The sequence below is a fragment of the Tursiops truncatus genome, chromosome 20 (genome assembly GCF_011762595.2).
Source record: "Tursiops truncatus isolate mTurTru1 chromosome 20, mTurTru1.mat.Y, whole genome shotgun sequence".
In the NCBI taxonomy this organism is placed as follows: domain Eukaryota; kingdom Metazoa; phylum Chordata; class Mammalia; order Artiodactyla; family Delphinidae; genus Tursiops; species Tursiops truncatus.
Genome location: NC_047053.1, coordinates 41,280,630 through 41,303,774, shown reverse-complemented (window position 1 = coordinate 41,303,774; position 23,145 = coordinate 41,280,630). Strand labels below are relative to the sequence as shown.

Below are 23,145 nucleotides of genomic sequence, written 5' to 3'. Positions count from 1 at the left end.
AATTGCTTCACAATACTGTGTTAGTTTCTGTTTTACACCAAAGTGGATCAGCCATATGCATACATATGTCCCCATATCCCCTCCCTCTTGAGCCTCCCTCCCATCCTCCCTATCCCACCCCTCTAGGTCATTGCAAAGCACCAAACTTATCTCCCTGTGCTGTGCTGCTGCTTCCCACTAGCTAACTATTTTACATTCGGCCGTGTATATATGTTGATGCTATTCTCACTTCGCTCCAGCTTCCCCCTTCCACGCCCTGTCCTCAGGTCCATTCTCTATGTCTACATCTTTATTCCTGCCCTGCAACTAGGTTCATCAGTACCATTTTCCTTTTTTTTTTTAGACTCCACATATATGCGTTAGCGTATGGTATTTGTTTTTCTCTTTCTGACTAACTTCACTCTGTGTGACAGACTCTAGATCCATCCACCTCACTACAAATAACTCAATTTCGTTCCTTTTTATGGCTGAGTAATATTCCATTGTATATATGTGTCACATCTTCTTTATGCATTCATCTGTCGATGGACATTTAGGTTGGTTCCATGTCTAGGCTATTGTAAATAGTGCTGCAGTGAACATTGTTGTACATGTCTCTTTTTGAATTATGGTTTTCTCAGGGTGAAACTAATTTTTTTTACATTCAATTGTTAATTAAATTGACCGACATATCGTATCGATTCCTATGCCTACCATTGTTTCTTGCATCCCATTTCTTCTCTGGTTTACTTTTCTGCTTGCCAAAGCACAGCCTTCAGTGCTTCTTTCCCTGAAGATAGTACCATCTTTCCTGGAACTCTTGTTGCTGTGTTTGTGTATTGTGTGGATTTTTTTTTTAATTGTATTAAGAAAATGAAATGACCTGTTAAAACTAATCAAATGAAAACTGGTAACATCCCAGGAACACGTACTGGAGTAACTCCACTAGAAGTCTGACCAATTTATTGGTGATCCAGCCCTTACTGATGAGACCCCTCATTTTTAGTTCTTGTCCTTCCTGCCTACATAGGCTAAGAAATTATTACCAACAGTGGGCAGATCCTGCGAGTAAAATAGGGGTAGTAATATGCACATGGGTAGTAATATTGCTCAGTTCCCGAAGTTCCAGGTACCTTTGCCAACAACTTTTATCCTAGAAAGGAACTAAGGATCCTTGGGTCCCAGGGGAAAGGGCCAGGAGTGTCCTGCCTTTAGCCCTAACCCCATGTTAGATGCTCTAGTTGTATAAATTGGGCCTTATTAGTTTCTGCAGGCAGTTTACCTCTCAGAGCCTTAGTTTCTTCATCTGTAAAAATATTACCAACCTTGCAGTGTTGCTGTGAGGTTCATCAATAACATGGATAAAGCCCCTAGCACATGCCCAACACACAGAAGATGTTTAATGAATGGTAGTGACTGTGACAGTCCCTGGCACTTAGGAGACTGTCATTTAATACCTGTTGAGTGAATGCGGGAGCCTACCAGAAACGGTTTCATTGAGGAGATAGGTTATAAAGGATAGGTGAGATCTGGACAGATAGTAATAAAGGAAGAAGACACTCTTTACAGGGAACGGGATGAGCAGAAGAAAAGAATCAGGCTCACCCGTTGCTGCCCTGCTCAGGGAAGTGAAAGGAGCAGTGTGGCTGGAACAGAGGCTGAGGGTAGGGGCTTGGGGAGGATAGGCAGGGCAGAAAAGGGAGCTGGGATTGAGAACACATGGGGATCTCTGGGTCTGCCTGGCCAGATAGCCGTTTTGCCTGGCCAGGTTACTCTGCCCAGCGCTTGCCCTTGGTTCCCCTTCCTGCACACCCCTTGTTCTTGATAGGCAGAGGCTGGCCCAATGTGGCCTAGTAGCCGGGCAAGCTGAAGGCTTAAAAGAGGAAGCGTCAGAATGAGATTGGTTTTCAACTAGTATCTTATTAAGGAAGTTGAGTTCCTCTACTTCTGTTATTTGTCCCCTCTGGGCATTCAGAGAAGGACAAGTTTTTATTTCCAGATGAAATATCATGAGAGGGATTTGCCCTGGTCTGCCCTGGCCCCTCAGTGGACATTTTCAAGATGGCCCTATATTTCTCTTTGATATACAGAGAATCAAGGCTGAAGGTGTTGAGTGCCTTAGGTAAGGCTTGACACCTTGGCTGTATGATGCTGAAACAAAGAAGTCCCATTGTCTCAGTGAGGGTGTTTATGAGCTTCTATTGGCCAGGCAAGGTGATTGGCATTGCATGTACTCTACCTCCTTCAGCCCTCAATGCAGCTCTGAAGAAGCTATGAGAAGAAACTCCGTGGCCTGCTCAAGGTTTAGCATGAAGGCTGGGGAGGCAGCAGTGCACGTTCAGCCCCACTTCTGCAACTTGTCCCTGTGTGACTGTTCTGACAGGCTACTGAACTTCTCTAAAGCCTCCGTTTTCACATCTGAAATTGACATTAATAATGGCCGTGCTTAGTAGATATTGACAATTATCGTTCTGAATTGGAGTCATCCAGCCCTCAAATAATCCTGACAAATCAGTGGCATTTGGGAAACTAGAAGGAACCTCAAAAGGTTTCCTAGGCCACTAGTTTTCAGACTCTTTTTCTTGGAGACCTAGGATTCTGGGGAGGTCTGTGGTGGATGAAGGGAAGCTGAGTATGTGTGGCCCTTGCCCACCTTCTTCAGCAGAGCAGCTGTTTCTAATGTGAATTACGTAGCAGTTGCACATTTCTTGCTCTTTTATATTGTGGGGGTTGAGGTGGATTTCATTTAATAAAAATGGTCCTGCTGCTTTTTAAAAAAAGCTTCCAAGGCTTGACCTCATATCTCGTGGTTCCTAATCTAGTGTTTTTACTGACCTTACTAAAACAGGGAACTGAAATATGATACATTTTAGAAAGGTTGTCATCAAAATTTTAAACATTGTTCTCGTACCTTCCAGTTAATCAAGCACTCATTTAGTCTAAACCCCATTCCTGTCCCAGAATCCTAGGAACAGAAATTTTGCTGTCAGAGAAAGCATTGCTATCATAGCCTCAGATGAGAACTGTCTAATAGAACCTTCTGCAGTGATGGAAATGTCCTCTGTGTGCACTGCCATATACGGTAGCTAGTGTAACTGAGGAACTGATTTTTAAATTTTATTTTAAATGAATTGATTTAAATGTAAATAGCCATGTGGCTAGTGGCTGCCATGTTGGACAGTGCAGCCTTACAGTATAGAGCGGGGGTCAGATGGCAGTCCCTGGCCTCTGGGCATTGGAATCATCCAGAGAACTTGTCAAAAGCACAGATCCTGGGCCTAGTGCCCAGTGGCTGATTCAGTAGACCTAGGGCGAGTGCATCTGAGGTGGTCATTCTAACTTGCACTGAGGTAGGAAGGCACTACATTAGTGAGCTTTCCCTCGGCGTAAAAATGTGGAGGCAGAGCAAGCATTTTGCCCTGGCCTCAATCTTCTGGGGAGACTAGAGCAACTTTCTGAGGAATGTCAGACCCTTGGAGGATATGATGAAAGCTATGGACCTCTTCCCTGGAAAAAAACAAAAATAGTGTCTAGGGCTCCCAGACCTCCTTGAACCCACATTAAGAACACCTCAACTTGGACAGAAGATCTTTACTAGCTGGTGAGGGAGTTGAGCTTGAGCCCAGGGTTAATCTGGTACCATCCCGCTCATTCCTACCCCCGGATCCCTCCAGGGGGTCATAGAGGCACCACAGAAGAGAGAATAGGCAGTGTATGTGGATCAGGCCCTGAAAGAATACTGAATGAGTTCTGCCCCTTTCCTTTCCCCTTGTGTTTTCATAGCCTTGTGGGTGAGCTGAGAGGGTGTGGCTATTGTCACTGCTCATGTCCTCGGCTCCGATACAGAGAGCAGAGGGAAGAATGCATCTGGGGCCTGAGTGGAGCTGTGGAGAGAGTCCAGCTGAGTAATGGATCAGGATTTTGACTTGCCTTCAAAGGCAGAGACACAACGGGCTCCCACTTAGTCCTCACTTCCCACAAGCTGCAGGAGTGAGAGAGAAGGGGCAAAGCTGCGGGGCTCTGGGCTGGGGCAACGAGCCAGGGACCGAAGCCCAGAGCTGGGCAGGCCACCCAATCAGCAGCCCCAGGCTTAGTGCAGAACCCCATTTTTTGTAGATCAGAACCCATGTAGAAGTGGGGAAGAGTGAGGAAGCAAGCGTGTGTATGTGTCGGAGAGCTGCTGTCAGGCCAAAGTGTCCTGAAAATAGCCTCTTGAACTTGGAGACTGTCGGTGAGGGTCTGAGTCATGGTCATGTGGCACAGGAAAGCCAGACACAGGAGAAGCTGTACAGCTCCCGGGCCGAGATTTCGTGCCCCTGGGAGGTGAGGGTCAGCCCTGTTTTCCCCGTGCCCTTCACAGATTCAGCTGCCAGCTGCTGGGTTAGCTTCTCAGGCCGCCTTGTTCCTCTCTCTGCCTGATAGGCTGCCGGATGAGTCATCAGGGAACTACAGAGGAGGAGGCCCCAAGCTCAGCTGCCTCAGCCTCGGCTTCTCTGGGACAAGGGAGCCTGGAGTGCTCCTGGAAGGAGGATCAGGAGCCTACCTAGCCACCAAGGTGAAAGGGCAGCTTCTGGGGGAGGGGGTGCCCCACAGCCTGTCTGGAGGAGCTCCAGCTCAGGATGAGCCGTGTCAGGCAGGACAGGCCACTTGAGCCTGAGTGCAGCTCTATAGACCTCTAAACATCTGGGTTTAAGATCTTACCCTCGGAGCAAGATTGACTGCTGGCCTCATTTCTCTCACCGTCAGATGAAACTCTCTCTTCATCCCCAATGCTCAGCATCACCCTTTGATTCCGCCATGCAGCTGGCACCGGCTGTTTCATCTATGCCCCACTCTGCTCTACACAGGCAACACCACCTCTCACCCTCAGAAGCCTTCTGCCTGGGGAGGACCACGACTTTCCTCCTTGTGTTTGCCTGCAGCCCAGGGGACTGGGGAGTGGGCAGCACAGCCCACTAGGTCTGGCCCCGCACTGCCCCACACAGGCTGGGTGATCTGGGGCAAGTCTCCGCCTAATTAAGCCTGCAATTCTTCAAATAAAAGTGAGGAGAGGGACTTCCCTGGTGGTCCAGCGGTCTCCGTGCTCTCAATGCAGGGTCAGGGAACTAGATCCCACATGCATGCCACAACTAAAGGAGCCCGCATGCTGCAACTAAGACCCAGTGCAGCCAAATAAACAAAAAAAATTTTTTTAATGAGGCGATTAAAGCAATGTCCCTATAGGCACGCTTCTAATACTATTAGGTTTGAAGGCCTTGGGGTCTGTTTTTAAGATCTCATTTCCCTTATAAAGAGGCTGAGAGAGGTGGGCCCTACTCTAGGCCCTGGATCAAGTCCTTTTTGGAGATGGAAGGGGCTGTGGAGGTGTGGGCTGGGATGACAGTATGGTTACAAGTGAAACAGCCTGCCTTGCAGGGCTTTCACCTAATTGAAGTCAGAACACCCCTTAGACTTCTTAAGGTCATCAAGAAACAATGAGGCCACCCATTCAGCCTCCTGAGCTTCGGGCCTGCAGGACCACACCCAGGCATCCAGGCTGAAAGCTGGAGCTGCTGAGTTCAAAGCTAGAAGGCCCTTGAAGGCACCCCCACACCCATACCCCAGTCAAGCTGACTCAGCCTTTCGTAGCCACTGTGGTGAGGCAGACGCAGTAGAAAGGAGGTTTCAGCCTAGTGTTTTCCAGCATCCCACTGTCTCTTGTAAGCTTCCAGCCTGATCCGGCAGAAGGTCAGAGGTGTTGGAGGGTCGGCTTCCCACGGTCTGCCTTTCTCGCGCAAGAGCAGATGGAGGAGTGATCCGGGATGAATGGAGCTACCGCAGGGAAGACCGCATCTGTTAGTAACAGCCTTAGGACCAGGCTGCCATCAGAGAGCACTTATTAGAGGCCTGTCTGCAGTTGATGCCTTCTCAGGCTTTGTCTCAAGCAAGTCACGACCCAGAAGGGCCCTGCCCTTGGGAGTCCACGCCCCAGTCTTTAAAAAGGCTCCCAAATGGTAACAACCTCAGGGCGGTGCCATTCTCTTCCATGACAACCGTAGCCCACGTGCTGCTTGCACAGATTGTCACAACAGTGGGCTCTCTCTCCCCTCTGGCTCTACGGGAACGGAGAGCTGGTAGAGATGGAGCCCAGAGAGAGGTGACGTCTTGCACTTTGTCCTCATATTTCTAGAGGTGTCGGTTGGTGTCCAGGGCTCTAATATAAATTCCACTACTAATGTTGCCTGAAAGAAAACTGATACTTAGGAGAGGTTTTCAGCAAATGAGTTTGGACATTACAGAAGGAAGCATGTCAGTTCCTTCTGGAGAGCCACAAACAGATGCATCTCGTGAAAGGAGCCAAGTGCTGGTATTGCCATTTGCATGCTGGTTTGTCAGTTTACAAGATTTCGTTTATGTGTGTGCACGTAATGTCTATATAAATGTACACACAAGTCTCTCTCTCTATATACACACACACAGATCTGGATGCCTGTGTACACACACGTGTGCACACACACATATACATACATGTATCTACCTCTAGCTAGGGAACAAAACAAAACCTTGGTTCTCTCCACTTGGAGAAGAGCCATCATGGATGGTGCAGGCATGTCCTCTACGAAGCAAGGCGTCTGCGGAATCAGTGATGTGACTGATGGTTTTGGAGTATAGGATCCACCACCCTGTTCTGGGGAAGCAAAGTTCACCACAAAACAAACAACAGAAAAAGATGCAGCCATTATTCATAAAGGCAAGAAAGAACCAACCCAGATGTTGGTCCACATCTCTCCTGGAGGAGGCAGGCTGGAGTTCCCCTTGTGGGGTGGAGAGAGGGGCCATTTACTGTGGAGGGGCCAGTAGGGCTGGGGGGCTCACCCCACGTGGAACAATGGTGAGGTTGCCATTTGGAACATTTGGAGGGATAGCTATGTGTGGCATGAGGAAGTAGAGACCCTTTGCCCCCTGCTTTTCTCCTCCCACCCAAGCCTGACACCTGGGCGCCTCGGGGTCTGGGGGTGACCTGCTCTGTGTGTGGTCTCTCACAGGGTGAGCGTGAGCCTGGGAGATGGCAGTGATGGAAATGGCCTGCCCAGGCGCCCCCGGCTCCGCAGTCGGACAGCAGAAGGAGTTCGCCAAAGCCAAGGAGAAGACACAGGCAACGGAGACGAAGCAGAGCTCCGTCCACAAGCTCGAGGCCGTGGAGAAGAGCCCCATGTTCTGCGGGAAGTGGGAGATCCTGAACGACGTGATCACCAAAGGCACAGCCAAGGAAGGCTCCGAGGGCGGGCCGGCTGCCATCTCCATCATCGCCCAGGCCGAATGTAAGGAGCCCTGGGCTGGGAGTGTTGGCAGAGAGGGCAGGTGGGGAGCCTACAGTGGGTGCAGCGCTTGTGCAAGGGTGGTTGGGCACCGATGGGGCTGGACTCGGGGTCCCCCTGTGGAAGAGGGAAGTCAAGGTGACCACCATAGAAGACTTGCAAGACACACCTGGGAATTAAGCCAAGGATCAGTGTGAAGTGGGAGCTCGAACAGTGCAGGGGAGTGAAGCCCAAGAAGGGAGAAGTGGCAGACAGAGGCCTTGCTCGTGACCAGAGCAGGGGAAGGGAGCTGGGAGACAGGAATGCTTGGGCTCCAAGGTCCTGGGCCCTCTCTGCAGGGCCATCAGGCAGGCCTTCTGCTGGGACCTTGGGCAGCCTGAGCATCTCTGGAGAGGCCCAGGCAGGAAAGGCCAGGTGTCCCGGAAAGCCTCTCTGGGCCCTGGGCCCTGGGCCCTTCACCTCCTTCCACGCCGGTGCTTGCCGCCCCCCAACCCCCGCAAAGAATGAACGCCTGCCCTCGGGCCTGCAAGGCCGATGCAGGGTCTGCGGGGCTTCCCGGGCTGATCCTTTCTGCTTCCACTCACAATACCTCAAGATGGCTTGGAGCAGTGGCTGCCACTGGAGCCTGAGAAACTCCCAGGGGCGTGGGGAGGGCCAGGAATCCCCTCTCTACCCGACACCTACCCTCCACCCCAGGAGGTTTCCTTGGGTGGAGCCTGGCGAGACCTACAGCTCATAATGGTATTTTCTCACATACACACATCCTTCCCCTCATCTTCCACTTCCTTCTGGCTGGCCTTTGACGAGAGATGAGAGAATAAAAATTAAAGTGGAGTGAGTGACATGGTAATGGTAGTACTGCACACGCGTGCGCGCACACACGCGTTATATGTAATAGTGTATATTTGTTGAGCTGTTACCGTGTGCCAGGCACTGAGTTGAGTGTTTTATATAGATCATCTCACACCTCACAGTACGTGAAGTGAGGTGGGCACCCTGTGATCCCATATTGTAGGCACGCCCTGTGCCTTGACCCTCAGGCTGGGAGGGAGGGGTGAGGCTGCCAGTGAGAGGAGGTGAGCCGCCAGGCAGAAGGGGTCTGGGAAGGAGGAGTGGCCGGGAGGGTATCTGCAAAGTGCCTCTCCTCTAAGTGCCTCTCCCCTGTTCTTTCTCTCTCCTTTCTGCTCATCCAACCCCTTTGCCTTTACTTAAAAGGTGAGAATAGCCAAGAGTTCAGCCCCACCTTCTCAGAACGGATCTTCATCGCTGGCTCGAAACAGTACAGGTAAGGTCAGCTTGAGTGGGGTGGCAGGGAGCTGCCGCGGGGGCGTCCCCACCCCAGCTGCTTGCCCAGGCCGCTCGCAAGTGACCCCTGGCTCCTTCCTTCAGCACCTGTGGTTTGGCTCCTGGAACCCACCCAGGCTTCCTCGCTGAGCTGCTCTCGCAGCCAAATAAGCTTTTCAAAAGCTTTTCCCAGCGTGTGGGTGACTGCCTCTGGGTCACATCAGGGTCACATCAGCTTGACGTTTTATTTTTATTCTCCTCCTCGGAGTCCTTGCTGCTCCCCTTCGGTTCCCATCAGTAGGGAGGATGCTGGGAACAGGAGGCACTTTGCCGCTGGTGCGTGACCACGAGTGCAGGCCCAGAGAAGCCGCTCTAACTCGGGGAGAAACCTGCTGTGTCTTTCCTTCTGTGAGACACACCCAAGGAGGGATGAGGGCTTGGAACCAGGCAGGGACAGACTTGCAGCTCGGTGGCCCTGTAGAAAGGAGGCCAAGTGAGGCTCGGCCTGTTCCCAGCCTCCCCAGCCCCAAAGAAGATTTTTGGCAGCTGGAGGTTGAACCTGGAAACAGTTCCTCCCCTGCCACCAGGTGGACTTCTTTATCGTTGGAATTTGGGAACTGCTAGTGGGAAAGTGACCAACCTCAGCTGCCCCTGCTTTGGAGGCAACAGAAGCCAACTCAGAGCCGAGAATGCCTGCCATGGGCTGTGGCCCTCTGAGCCACATGCCCCGCTGCCGGGACCTCTCAAGGGCAAGCCCCCCTTGGAGAGCAGGGAGAGAACCATGTCTCCCCCTCCACCCAGAAGAGCGGTGTGCACCCTCACTTTAGTAACAACCACTGTTGATCGGAAGCTTGCCGTGGGGCCCGACACCGAGGCAGGCTTTTTAAATGAGCTATTTCATTTAAACCCCATCTTCGCCCTGCCCGGCAGGAAACGCCACCTCCATTTTATCAGTGAGGAGCCTAAAGGTCTTTGGGGCTTAGGAACTTTCCCACGTTCACACAAGTCCTGACCAAGCTGGGATTTGACCTCGGGTCTGTATGACTCCAGCCGCAGCTACCTGAGCCATTCTGTCTCCCTGCCCCCTCACACTCAGAATGCGTGTCTGTGTCCCCTTGCTGACAGCCAGTCCGAGAGTCTTGATCAAATCCCCAACAATGTGGCCCACTCGACCGAGGGCAAAATGGCCCGCGTGTGTTGGAAGGGGAAGCGTCGCAGCAAAGCCCGGAGGAAACGCAAGAAGAAGAGCTCCAAGTCCCTGGCTCAGGCAGGAGTGGCCTTGGCCAGACCCCTCCCCAGAACCCCTGAGCAGGAGAGCTGCACGGTCCCGGTTCAGGTGAGACCCGCCCCTAAGCCCAGACCCCTGTGCCGGGCGACCCCTGGGCTCATGGGCCTTCGGAACAGCACCTGTGCCTTGGCCCCAGCCCCATGTCCTAACAGCTGTGTTTCCCCCACAGGAGGATGAGTCTCCACTAGGCACCCCGTATGTTAGAAACACCCCCCAGTTCTCCAAGCCTCTGAAGGAGCCAGGCCTTGGCCATCTCTGGTTTAAGAAACTCGGGGAGGGCCTGCGGCCAGCGCTGCCTCGACCGGAACTCCACAAACTGATCAGCCCCCTGCAGTGCCTAAACCACGTGTGGAAACTCCACCACCCCCAGGACGTAGGCCCCCTGCCCCAGCCCGCGCACCCCTTCCCCTACAGCAGACGGCCCCACCCCTTCCCGTTCCACCCTCTCCAGCCCTGGAAACCTCACCCCTTAGAGTCCTTCTTCCTAGGCAAACTGGCAAACTGTGTAGACAGCCAGCAGCCCCTGCCCGGCCCTCCCCTGGGCAGACTGGCCTGTGTAGACGGCCAGAAGCCCCTGCCTGGCCCACATGTGAAGCCCAGCTGCCCGTCTCATGGCTCGAGTGACAAGCTGTCCATGGAGGAGTACCTCGTGCACGCTCTGCAAGGCAGCGTGAGCTCCGGCCAGGCCCGCAGCCTGGCCAGCCTGGCCAAGACCTGGTTGGTGGGGGGCTCCAAGCCTCGGGAGCCCAGCCCTGAAACCGAGGACAGTGAGGGGGTCCTGCTTATTGAGGCGAGTAGTCCCCAAACACACGTACATCTACCACCGCCTCCACCTCCAGGGCCGTCCACCTTCACTACCCCCCTTCCCTTCCCCTTTTCCTCTAGTTCTCTTCCTGGGTCACTGTGTAATGTTATGTGATTTTCCCAAACTTAGATTTCTGGGTGTTATCCTGTCCATCTCTGACACACTGTCCCTTGTCCCCCGCCCCTCTTCACTGTCCTTCCCTTTCCTCTACCACTTAGCTCCTGAGGCACTTTTTCTCATGGTCAAGGCGGTTGACAATTCCGTTTCTGCCCCACAATCACAAGTCTGGGGAGGAGGTTTCCTCATCACAAGGGTCGGCTTGCCTCCGCCCGTGAAGCTCCCCCTTGCCTTCGCCTGACTCCTGCACCCCCCTCTCTGGGTCCGTCCCCACACCCCGACCCCGAGCCCTGCCTCAGACCTGCTGGTGTTCTTGGATGCGAGGGCTCAGCCCAGCAGCCTGGCAAGGGCCACCAGTTGGAGAGCCTTCCTCACTGTAACCCTTCGTCCCTCCACTGCCCTGGCCACTGAAACCGGCCTCTGTCTCCCGCCAACCCCAGAAACTCAAGCCGGTGGATTATGAGTACCGAGAGGACATCCATTGGGCCACGCGCCAGCCCTGCCTGGGCAGAGGCTCCTTCGGAGAGGTCCACAGGATGGAGGACAAGCAAACCGGCTTCCAGTGTGCCGTCAAAAAGGTATGCCGGGCTCCGGGGCTGAGGAAGGGAGGCGGACAGGAGCCCTGTCGCGTTCCCTCTGCTTCCTTTCAGGGTTAGCACAGGGAGGCCGTGGGCCTGACTCTTTAACGGCGTCTGGCTATCCTGGCTGCCCTGGGTCAGCTGGAGCTGGAAGGGGACAGTCCAGGTCATGTGTCCCCGCCTGGGTGCCACACTTGGTGTGTGTGTATGTGAGGGAGCATGAGAGTGTGCACGCAGCCTGGGCCACTCCTGATGCCAGGCCCCTAGAGCACATCAAAACCTGGAAGATGGTTGGATTGTCATGAAATTCATGTTGAGCTGAAACCCCTTAACTACATAGTGGACCAGAAGGTAATAGCAAGAGCATAGCCTCCACCTAACAGGTGCTTCCCGACGGAGGCCGTGCACCTTGGGAGTCAGATCTGACTTGAGTTTGGGCTCTGCCCCCTGTCGGCCGGAGGTGCTAGGTCCTGCGAGATGGACATGAGGAAACGAGACTTAGCAAGAAGCCCCAGGCTTGTCCAACTGTAGAGTTTGGCTTTGAACCTCTCTTCGGGAAGGGACAGGGGAGGAAGACTCATGCTTCTAGGATTTTGATTAGAGGCAGAGGCCTGAGTCACCTCTCCCACTCCCTCGTCTCACTGATGTTAGAACTGGAGACCAGAGAGGGTCTGCACCTTGCCCACAGCTGCACAGCTGGGCCTGGAACTGAGGCCTCCTTCTGTCAGATCACACTGCCCAGGCCTAGCAGTCCTTGAGGGTGTCAGTCGTGCTCTCCTTCAGATACCATTTCTCCTCCTCTCCTCTCACCTTGACTAGAAGCCACCTTGTCCTTGACCCCAACTCAGCCTGAGGGCTAGCACCAAGGACTTCCTAAGGTGGAAATCAGAAACATTTCCATGGGCCATTTCCTTGGCCCTCGGGCAGCGTGAAATAAGCTAATTCAAAGATGGACCTTGCTTTCAAATGGCTTTTGTCAAGGACACTCTGATCCCCAAAAGGAAAGGGACCAAACAGCCAGCCCAGGCAGGTGCATCCCACGCAGAGTAGACACTGCTGCCGCCACTGTCTTGGGTGCCTGTGACTTTAAGGGGCGATGGTACAGACTGTGTTGTGAGTAAACCTGGCTTCCCTGGCTTGTGTGTGACCAGGTGTTAGAGTTCTAAAGTTTGGGCCTCGGGGTGATGGGATGAGAGAGGGGACTATCCGTAGGTATTACCCCAAGCTTCAGACCTACTGTGTCAAATAAGCCAGCTCCACCCCTGCCCACCCCCACCGGCCAAAACACGTGCTTAGTTCTTGCCAGCACGGGTCATCATCTTTCGCTGGGATGCCAAGGCCACGTGCCTGACCTCCTCAGCTGCAGTCCCCTCCCCAGGCCACCGGAGAAGGCTCAGCTGTTCCTCCTGAGAGGCGGGTGGGAGGAGGGCAAGAGAGTGTGAAGTGTCCTGGAGATGAGCGCCCATGCTGGGGAGCTTAGTCACCAGGCTCCTCAGCTGTTCCCCTGCTGAGGTTCTCAGAGTCCCAGGCAACAAGGTAAACAACCCTAATATAGTAGAAGAGGACAGAGACTCCATTTCTCACCTCCCCAAGGCAGTCGGACAAGCTCCAAGCACAAGGCACAGACTTGCCAGCCCAGAGCTGCTGCCCCAGCCCACCAGAGCCAGCCCTTCTCAGAGCTCCGCCTCCCCCATCCAGGATCTTAGCGGGGCTGGCTTTTGGCAGCTCACACAGCTGCCTTTGGTCGGGCAGACCACCCCTCCTTTCTCTCCAGGGCAGCGGGGTAGGGGAGGCAGTAGTGTCCTTTAGCGATTTCAGCTGGAAGATCCCAGAAACAGTTCCCTGCTAGCGGGTAGGGGTGGAGGGTGGGGACCAAGGATCAGAGGTCAAGCCGCACAGGGGGTCAGAGCAAGTCTGCACACCCTCTGACGCTCCCTAGGGAGGATCCAGGATGTGGAGTATCCTGTGGTGACATCAGCACCCCATTGGCCCTCCTTCTAGAACATTCATGGCCCCTGGTCAGATGTTGATTGGTCACAAGTCCAGGGCTTAATGTAGGGTTTGGGGGTGGGGGTGGGGGTGGGGTTAGGGTTTTGTTTGAGCTTACTTTTAATTTCAAATTAATTGAGGCTCATTGTAAAAGAATGATACCCAAAAAGCAGAAGTCCCTCTGTTGCCCAGTCCCCTTCTGAGGTAACCAGCCTTTGACATAAATCTTTTTTAGACTTGTTATGCATATATAAACATGTAGTTGTTTCTTTTATTGAAATGAGATTGCACTCATTTGTTGTTCTGTACCATGTTTTTTCATGTAATAGTGTATCATGGATAGATTTCCTTATCGGTACATATACATCTGTCCAGTGCTTTGTTGTTTTTTTTTTTTTTTTTTTTTTTTTTTTTTTGGGGTACGCGGGCCTCTCACCGTTGTGGCCTCTCCCGTTGCGGAGCACAGGCTCCGGACGCGCAGGCTCAGCGGCCATGGCTCACGGGCCCAGCCGCTTCGCAGCATGTGGGATCCTCCGGGACCGGGGCACGAACCCGCGTCCCCTGCATCGGCAGGCGGACTCTCAACCACTGCGCCACCAGGGAAGCCCTGTCCAGTGCTTTTTAACAGCCAGTGTGTAAGTTCTTAACCTAGTCAGTGGATGAAGTCATAAGATCCATGAATTCCTGGAACTTTATTCTAAAGTGTGTATGTGTGTGGCAAGTGTGGACACACACACATTTTTTATTTATTAGATTTTCAAAGGGGTCTGTGGCTCAAAGAGGGTTAAGAACTGTGCGTTTGAGAACATCTGGCTCGAGCATGGAGTTCTGGGAGCCTCCTTTTGCCTCTGCTCTGATCTGGGGTAGTGTGGCCTTGGCCAAGTCCAGCCAGCTGTTGTTACCAAGCACCTGTTCTGTGCCAGATGCTGTGCCAGGGAGACAGAGGTGTGGAATCCACACGCCTGACCTGAAGGAGCTCAGATTGTAATGGGGGGTGGACACTTACATGGTGTAACGGTGGTAGAAGCAGCCATCAGCCGGGGACATGGTGAAGTCAGCCGGGACAAGTGTTGAGAAGGAAATCAGAACAAGGACCGAGGGGAGAATATCTCGATGGTGATGGCGAAATAAGGCGGAAAGCTAGGTGCCAAATACTGTGTGAGTCACCTTCACAGATTTATGTTCCTGGGATCTTTAAAAGAACTTATTAGAGTTGCTGTTACTCCCTTTTTTACCGATGAAATAAAATGGATACGAATACTAAAGAAAACAAGAGGGAAAGTTTCAAGAAGGAAAAAGCGATCCGCAGTGTAAAGCGTGCAGGCAGTTAAGCAGAGTGAAGGGGCTTGTGGATTTGGCAGTTAGGTGATTGCTGACCATGTTTCCACCTGGGTAGGCGCGTGCCTGAACGTAGGTAAAAACGTCCCAGATGTAAAAGCTAATATACCTGGAAGGGCCTTCAGCGAGGTGGGGTAGCTGGGAGCTCTGGAGTCAGGCTTCCCCCACCAAAATCCCAGCTTTGCTACTTTATATCCAGTGACCTTGAGCAGATTACTGGTCCAGTCTTCAGCTTCCTTGTCTGTAAAATGAGATGATACCACCTCCTAGGCTATCGTAAGATGTAAACGACTAATGCTTATGAAGTGCTGAGCACAGTACCTGGTGCATGTTAAGTGGGCATTAAATATTAGTCCTCATTAATTAACATCCTCATCAGAGTCCAGCCTTCACTTGACAGACGCGGACACTGAAGTCCAGGGAGGAGAGGTGGCCGGACGGGCAGCTGGCCTGGACCAGGAGGCCGTCATTTCTCCCTTGGGACCGCCCTTTCAGCCTGCTCTCCCTGGGGCTGGCCCAGACTTCTAACGCGCCTTGTGTTTTGAAGTGTCCCTTCCAACCCCCTCTGATCTGGGTGGTTGGGAAGGGTTTTAATATTCCTGGGACACTCCAGAGGACTTACGGATTTCTTCACAGTTAAAGCCGAGGCTCCCAGACTTCCTTGGTTCACAACCCTTAATGTCTCAGTCATTTTTTCAAGGTGCTCCAGGCCAAAACAAGTACTGACCAGTTCCATTTATTAAATAATTGGGTCAAATAATAAGTCTTTATCCTAATAACCTAGTAGGCATTTGAATAACAACACACATAAACTGAGAGATAAATTTTGCTCTTAAACAAGCGTTATTTACTAGCGGGATGCATGCCTTGTTGGGCAGGCACAACTTCTCCAACTCAGAAATCATTGGACACCGTCACTTTCATTTCCTGCTCCACATCATCCCCCTGAAGTACCTTTCTGTCACAACAACCTCCAAAAACCTAGCTTCATAAAGATATATCATCAAAAGAATGCAGTTCGATCGTTGAAACTGAACTGTCTCACGCTAGTAGTTTGTGTGGTGTCCCCAGATGTCCATCGTTGCTGTTTCCCTCAAATGCAGAATACCCTGTAGCCCCCTTCCAAGTTCTCTGCGGTGCCCCAGCGCGCTTCACCCCACAGTTCGGGAACAGTAGGGTTAAAGACGTTTGCTAATACCAGTCCGGTTGGCGAATTAGTCCCAACTCAGGTTCAGAGCTGGAAACACTGACAGGGAGTCAAAGTTCATGTGAGTTGATTAACCAAACCAGATATTCTGCAAGTAACCAGAAGAGGGACATTTTCCACTGATAGGCTAAAGTCCAAAAGCTGCACAAGTCCGCAGGTCTCGGAAGAAAACTGCCAGAGGCCCTGACTGACAGCTTCCAGGCTGGTTTTGTTACCACTCGTGCCCCCTGGTGGCGCTTCTCAGGGCTGACATGAGAACCAGCTGCAGCCGGAAAGGACAAGTCTGTGTTAGCAAGTGTAAGCATTTAGTAAGCTGCTCTTATTTGAGCTGGAGGGAGGAGGCGGGGAACTGGCATTTCCTGAGCACCCACTAGTTGCCAGGCCTGGTGCTGGTTATCACCCCTCCAGACCCCCACTCGACCCACCCTGGAGCAGATGCCACTGTCCCCACCGTTCACATGTGGAGGCACATAGCTTGGGGGAAGTGATCTACCTCTGGAAATGGCCGGGCCAGGGTCTCAGCCCAGGATGTTTGTATCCAAGGCCTATTTCTTCCCTCCATGTCATGCTGGTCCCTGCAGAAAGGAGTGGGTGGTCCCTGGCCTGCCAGGCCCCTGTAAGAGGGGCCTTGGCCAAACCCCTCCCCACAGGAGAATCCTCTCCTATGCCCAGATTCTGGGGAAACAGCTGCAAACAGAGTAAACAAGCACTACCCCATCCACATGGACATTTTAGCCCTCAGGGGAAAAGGCAAATAATTATGAGCAAATAATAAGTGCTGAGAAGGATGCTGAGGGTCCAGGGGCACTGACAGAGGCAGAATCTTGGCCGCATCAACTCTGGCTACAGAAGCCCAGCATCTTAGGAGTAGAAGTGGATGTTGATACAGAAAATGTCCCATGACCTAGAAACTGTCCAGACATTTGGGCTGAGGAAAAGAAAGTTCTGTGTTTGGCAGATCTCTGAGGGTGGGCAGCATGCCAGGGGCCTGGATAAGGATTGTAGTTTTTGTGACTATATTTCCATAGGCATCAGCACTGAAGAACTTTAATCAAGTGCTAGGCATTGACCCCGACCCCCAGGGGGCACAGTTTAGTCTCTAAGCGTCCAGTAGGCCCACTAGGGCCCCTGCCTGGCCTCAGAATCGTCACCGGGAACATCAGCGGCCTCTGTGCAGGGAGCTTCAAGGGTCCTGACAGGATGCCAGGGAAACAGCCCTGGTCCGTCACCCTGATTCACACCCACCTCTGGGCCCTTCCAGGTGCGAGTTGAAGTGTTTCGGGCTGAGGAGTTGATGGCATGTGCGGGATTGACCTCACCCAGAATCGTCCCTTTGTATGGAGCTGTGAAGGAAGGTCCTTGGGTCAACATCTTCATGGAGCTTCTAGAAGGTAAGGAGCCAGCCGCCGCTCCTTCTCCCTCCACATTCAGAGCCAAGGGTTTCCCCGAGTCTTGCCCAGGTTGACCCTCGTCCCCAGTCAGTCCGGTTTTTTGTTTTGTTTTTTTGCGGTACGTGAGCCTCTCACTGTCGTGGCCTCTCCCGCTGCAGAGCACAGGCTCCGGACGCGCAGGCTTAGCGGCCATGGCTCATGGGCCCAGCCGCTCCGCGGCATGTGGGATCCTCCCGGACCGGGGCACGAACCCGCGTCCCCTGCATCGGCAGGCGGACTCCCAACCACTGCGCCACCAGGGAAGCCCAGTCAATCCGTTTTTACTCTCTTGACCCTGTGACATGAGCAAGAAAGGCCTGCTTTCTACCACCTGCCCTTCGGAGGCCCTTGCCCTTGGCTGGCTTGCAGGCCTGGAAAAGCCCCATGTAAAGACTAGCCATTGGTCTCCTAGGTGGCTCGCTGGGCCAGCTCATAAAGCAGAGGGGCTGCCTGCCGGAGGACCGGGCCCTTTATTACCTGGGCCAGGCTCTGGAAGGGCTGGAATACCTCCATACCCGAAGGATTCTACACGGAGATGTGAAAGGTAAGGCTCAGGGCGCCTGTGGCCCTGGTCCCCGTGGGGCTCCTTCCTCACCCCACCCTGCCTGCTTTCCTCCCAGGTCTTCTGGGCCTGCTCCAGTAGGAAGGGGAAGTGTGTTCTCCCAGCCCTCAGCCTGGCACTGTAGTTTCCAGTGGGCAATGCCCACAGAGAACAGCAGATCAAGCTCCTACCGCACTGGTGACCACTGGGGGAGGGTGGGGACAGCAGAGCTGAGTGGCACTGTCCCCTCACCCTCAGAGATCCTGCCTGCTGCCTGCCTCCAGGCTGAACTGATTCCCTCCTCCCTCCCTCCATGACTAATGAAACTAATCAGAAGCAGCAGGTGCCATGCAGGGTCAGCCAGAAAGTCGCCTCGCCGGAGGCGCAGATTGGGCTGGGGCCCTTGGTGACTCACCTGTTCCTCTTCTTCCCGGGGGTGGCCTGGCAGCCGACAATGTGCTCCTGTCCAGCGATGGGAGCCACGCAGCCCTCTGCGACTTCGGCCATGCTGTGTGCCTTCAACCCGATGGCCTGGGGAAGTCTTTGCTCACAGGTACGCCCCTCCCCGCCACCGCTCCCCACAATGATAATAGCCAGTAGCCTTTACTACGCATTAGCCATGTGCCTTCTGTACTTCCTCAATGGCAATCAGAGATGTGAGCACTTTAGGTCCACCAGGATGCTTCAGCCCCACAGCAGCCCTAGGTTATGAGGCTTTTGTTGTTAGGCTTAAATGCAATGATGCACATCAGGTGCGTGTTTCTGCTGTTCCTGTTATACAGGGAGGGGAACAGAAAGGCTGGGTGCCTCGCCCGAGGTCCCCAGGTCTCCTACCTCAGAGCCCCCAGAGCTCCACCCCTCTCGTCCAGCCTTTCCTGGGGAGCTGTGCTCCCAGCCTGCGACCTCAGCCCTCCTGTGTCTCTGAGAGCACAGTTTCTGAAAGCAAAATGGGAAGGCTGACCAAGGGGCTGGGGCTCAGTAGCTGAAGAAATCCCTGTTTTTAACTTACATTCTTCTGGTTATCAAAATAATCCATACCCACTGTAAAATATTTGGTGACTACAGTGTTAAGTGGTATGGAAGGGGAGGAAAAAAGAATTCTCACCATTCCTCTTGCCCAGAGAGATAATCATGAATATTTTAGATAATTCCCTCCAGGTCTTTTTTTTTTTCCGTACATAGTTAAGGCCATTATAACACGATTTTGTGCCCTGCTTTTTTATTTATAGCATTAGCATAAAATTATTTCATTTTGACCAAAGGAAAAACAGTCTTTTAGAAGTGATTCTTTGTTGTTAAAGGACTGTTGGTAATTCTGAAGATGTAAATTGCACATGGACACCTGCCCTCCACTTTGAAATAACTCTAGTGTTTTCTTCTTATTACAAAAATATCTTTTCTAATATCTTTTGCAGAAAGTCAAGCTAAGCAAAACTACAAACCGCTGGAAAAAAATACTGTTCACATCTGGCATCAATCTTTCTAGTCTTTTATGCATATAAGTTTTCTTTTTCCTTTTTGTTTTTTTTTAACCTACATTTTAGGAACATCATACCACTAATCAGTCTCCTACAACCGAATTTCCAGTGTCTAGGCCCCTCCCCGCTTTTGGGAAAGCACTTTAAGGGTTTGGTCCACGGGCAGAGCCCGTGTTTTGGATGATATATTCTTTGTCCTAGTCCCCAGCACAATCCCCGACTTGGCCCAGCCCCAGCAAGTTTGATCTGGAGGCTCTATCTCTGTTTAAAGTACTCTGAGACAGTCAGGGTGTTTCAGGAATTGACTCGGGTGGTCATTGCCGAGGCTTCTGCCCGTCAGAGTTCACAGTTGCCTCTTCTGTCTCTCCTCACCTTCTCAGGGGACTACATCCCCGGGACAGAGACCCACATGGCGCCAGAGGTGGTGATGGGCAAGCCCTGTGACGCCAAGGTGGACGTCTGGAGCAGCTGCTGCATGATGCTGCACATGCTCAATGGCTGCCACCCTTGGACCCAGTACTTCCGAGGGCCGCTGTGCCTCAAGGTCCGTGACAGCGCCTGGGGCCGCCAGCAGGGCCGCGGGGCCCGGGCTGCAGGCTTGATGTGGCCTCCCGTTTGGGCCGCTCTTCAGTGGCAGATGGGAGCAAGCAGAGGCCTCATCATAAGTGTGGGATCCTGACTAAAATACTTGGCTACTGGAATCTGAGGGTCCAAGGGCAGATCCTAGGTGAGGGGTCTTCTTGGGTCCATGGTTCAGGGCTCTCTTGCGTCCACACCCCGGGCCACCTCTGCCTGCCTCCTGACAGGCTGGGCCTGGGGGTCATGGGTGCCTCACCCCCCGGCTCTGTGCTGTCCTACCTTTTCTTGGAACAGTCCCAGCCCTCACTCTAGACCAGGCCACTCTGGTCCTTGTGACCGACCCCAGCACAGCAGGGCAGGGGAGAGTGGGGAGGAGCAAGAACAGAAAGCCGGGGGCCAGGAAGTGACGGGGAGGCGGGCCTCATATGTTGCCTTTTGACCCCCAGATTGCCAGCGAGCCTCCGCCTGTGAGGGAGATCCCGCCCTCCTGTGCCCCCCTCACAGCCCAGGCCATCCAGGAAGGGCTCAGGAAAGAGCCTGTCCACCGAGCGTCTGCCGCAGAGCTGGGGGGGAAGGTCAGCCTGGCGCTGCAGCATGGTAAGAGCCCCATGCTGGCTGCAGGGGGCGAGAGAGGCGGCGGGGTCGTGTAGTGGCCAAGAGCAAGGTACTCAGCCTCTCAGAGCCTTGGTTCCCCCGTCTAGAGCATGGGCCTGACACCAGCCTCAGGCTTGTTAGGGAGACTGAGGTCACGTGAGTCGAAGTGCTTAGTACTGTGCCTTGTACTGTGCTTAGTACTGTGTCTTGATGCAGAGGCTGTGCTCAGAGATGGGGCAAGGGGTTACAACGTATAAAGGGAGGCTTGAACTCAGTATCAGAGAATGTGAAATAAAGCCAGGTATCACTTTCTAGCCATTTGTGTGGGGAAAATCAGGAAGTTGGTGTCACGCCAAGTGTTGGTGGGGATGAGGGACAGTGGCCTTTGCGCTCTGCTGGAGAGCACCTGGCAGCACTCCGGCAGACGTCTGCAGACCCGGGACCCAGCACCCCACTCCAGGGCGCACCGCCAAAGAAACTCTGCCCAGATCCATAAGGGGACACGCCTGCGGATGCACGCTGCAGTGTCGTTTGTGGGAGGGGAGTCGGGTGTCCCTCCCTGGGAGCTTGGAGAGGCCAAAGGTGGGGGTGGGGGGTGGAGGATGCTCCACGCAGCGCTCACAGCAATTAAAGCAACTCTGCTCACGGGGCAACCTGGCTGGATCTTCAAGCCGCAGTGCTGGCTGCAAAGAGGACCAACAGAGCAAGGCCTAGAACACAGTGCCTTTTCTGGAAATTAAAAATTGATAAATAGGGCTTCCCTGGTGGCGCAGTGGTTAAGAATCCGCCTGCCAATGCGGGGGACGTGGGTTTGAGCCCTGGTCCGGGAAGATCCCACATGCCGCGGAGCATCTAAGCCCGTGCGCCACAACTACTGAGCCCGCACTCTAGAGCCCGTGTGCCACAACTACTGAGCCTGCGCTCTAGAGCCTGCGAGCCACAACGGCTGAGCCCGCGTGCCACACCTATTGAAGCCCACACGCCTAGAGCCCGTGCTCCGCAACAAGAGAAGCCACCGCAATGAGAAGCCCGCACACCGCAACGGAGCGTAGCCCCCGCTCGCCACAACTAGAGAAAAGGCCCACGCGCAGCAACAAAGACCCAATGCAGCCAAAAATAAAATAAATGTATTAAAAAAATTGATAAATAAAAATAACACATGCTTTGCAAGAATTCGATCAAACCGAAAATGACATGTTGAACATAAGAGAACATCAGCCGGGGGCGGGGTAGGGGGTGGCAAGGGAGAGACAGTGGTTATGGGAACAAAAGGGAATAAGTAAAACAGAAGAGAGACCTTGCAGAGCCCCCTGACGCCAAACCTAGATGGTAGTTGTAATGGCCCCAGGGCTGAATTGCCTTCCACTCCAGAGGAGTGGTGTCTTCAGGAAGCACTGACTATCGGGAAGGGAGGGGTAAGAGAGACGGAGGGTCAGCGAGGCCCATTCGCCTGGGAACTGTGAGTTGGCATTACCCCAGAGCTATTTTTAAATCTTCTCTTTACTATTAATATTAACAAAGTCCTTCTCTGGAGCCAATTCTGTAATTTTTAAATTTGCAGTTGTTACCTAGGAGGAAAATGGAATAAAAGAAATACTGTCGTAGTCCCATCATCAGGGCCATCTTACGGAAGAGGCCTCCTCTGGAGACCACACACTGCCCTCCGAAGTCATGTCCTGGCCGGGCAAAAGGCCACTCTCACTGCCCGCTTCTGGCCCTCTTCTGCTCAGGAAAGGCCACCTGGCCTGGCCCATTTCCACCTCACCACGTGTGCTCTCTGTTTTGTAGTGGGAGGTCTGAGGAGCCCTTGGAGGGGAGAGTACAAAGAACCAAGACATCCGCCGCCACTCCAAGCCCACCCACCGTCAAGCCAAGGGCACCCTCACCAGACCCTACGTGCCCCGCCAGTGGAGCTGTCGCCAGGGGAGCTCTCACCAGGGGACCCGGGGCCCCAGCCAGCTGAGGATGCAGCAGGCGGGGCCCCTAAGCTCCAGCCTCCTCCACCCCCAGAGCCCCCAGAGCAGAACAAGTCTCCCAGCCTGCACTGGGGCAAAGAAGAGTCCAGGACGTGGGAACCACTGGCTCTGTCCTCCCTGGATCCGGCCCCAGCCAAGAACTCCAGCTCACCAGAGCGGAAGGCAACCTTCCCCGAGCAAGAGCTGCAACAGCTGGAAATAGGTACGGGCAGCCACGGCATCCAGGTCCCTGAGCACTGGCCTGGGCCCTGCACCAAGGCCTGGGCTTCGTCCTCTTCCCCAGGGTCAGCAATCTGTGCAGAAGAACACCGACGGCACAGCCGGACCCTCCCAGTCTTTCACAAGGTCTTCTGCCTTTCTCTGCAGAATTATTTCTGAACAGCCTGTCGCAGCCGTTTTCTTTGGAGGAACAGGAGCAAATCCTGTCATGCCTCAGCGTCGACAGCCTCTCCCTGTCAGATGACAGTGAGAAGGTGAGTCGGCCGTGGGCCAGGAGCCGGGGCACAGGGCAGGTGGCTCTGTGTCCGGCCAGTGAAGGGGCCATGTGCAAGTAGTGGGTAAAGGGCAGGTGACAGGGGTGCCTGTTCCTTCTGGGAGGGGTCCTCACTGGGGCAGGGGTCCTGGTTTCTCAGAATGAGACGGTCCATCTCCAACACACCCGGGA

At 53.5% G+C, this 23,145-nt stretch overlaps 1 protein-coding gene across 4 annotated transcripts in view; it reads left to right on the top strand.

Moving 5' to 3' along the window:
• Window positions 1-23,145, top strand: part of MAP3K14 (mitogen-activated protein kinase kinase kinase 14) — a 42,140-nt gene that overhangs the window by 16,240 nt on the left and 2,755 nt on the right. The window contains exons 2-14 of one of the 4 annotated variants that reach the window (XM_033848103.2): window positions 4,402-4,534; window positions 7,005-7,280; window positions 8,493-8,562; window positions 9,687-9,897; window positions 10,019-10,639; window positions 11,212-11,349; window positions 17,145-17,274; window positions 17,726-17,857; window positions 18,303-18,407; window positions 19,713-19,876; window positions 20,358-20,508; window positions 22,294-22,683; window positions 22,848-22,954. In XM_033848103.2, the coding sequence (XP_033703994.1) occupies window positions 7,025-7,280; window positions 8,493-8,562; window positions 9,687-9,897; window positions 10,019-10,639; window positions 11,212-11,349; window positions 17,145-17,274; window positions 17,726-17,857; window positions 18,303-18,407; window positions 19,713-19,876; window positions 20,358-20,508; window positions 22,294-22,683; window positions 22,848-22,954 (2,475 nt within the window). In that variant the 5' untranslated portion in view covers window positions 4,402-4,534; window positions 7,005-7,024. Of the gene's footprint in view, window positions 1-4,401; window positions 4,535-7,004; window positions 7,281-8,492; window positions 8,563-9,657; window positions 9,898-10,018; window positions 10,640-11,211; window positions 11,350-17,144; window positions 17,275-17,725; window positions 17,858-18,302; window positions 18,408-19,712; window positions 19,877-20,357; window positions 20,509-22,293; window positions 22,684-22,847; window positions 22,955-23,145 lie in introns of those variants that run through there. The other 3 variants (XM_033848104.2, XM_073797302.1, XM_033848105.2) reach the window with 3 other exon arrangements.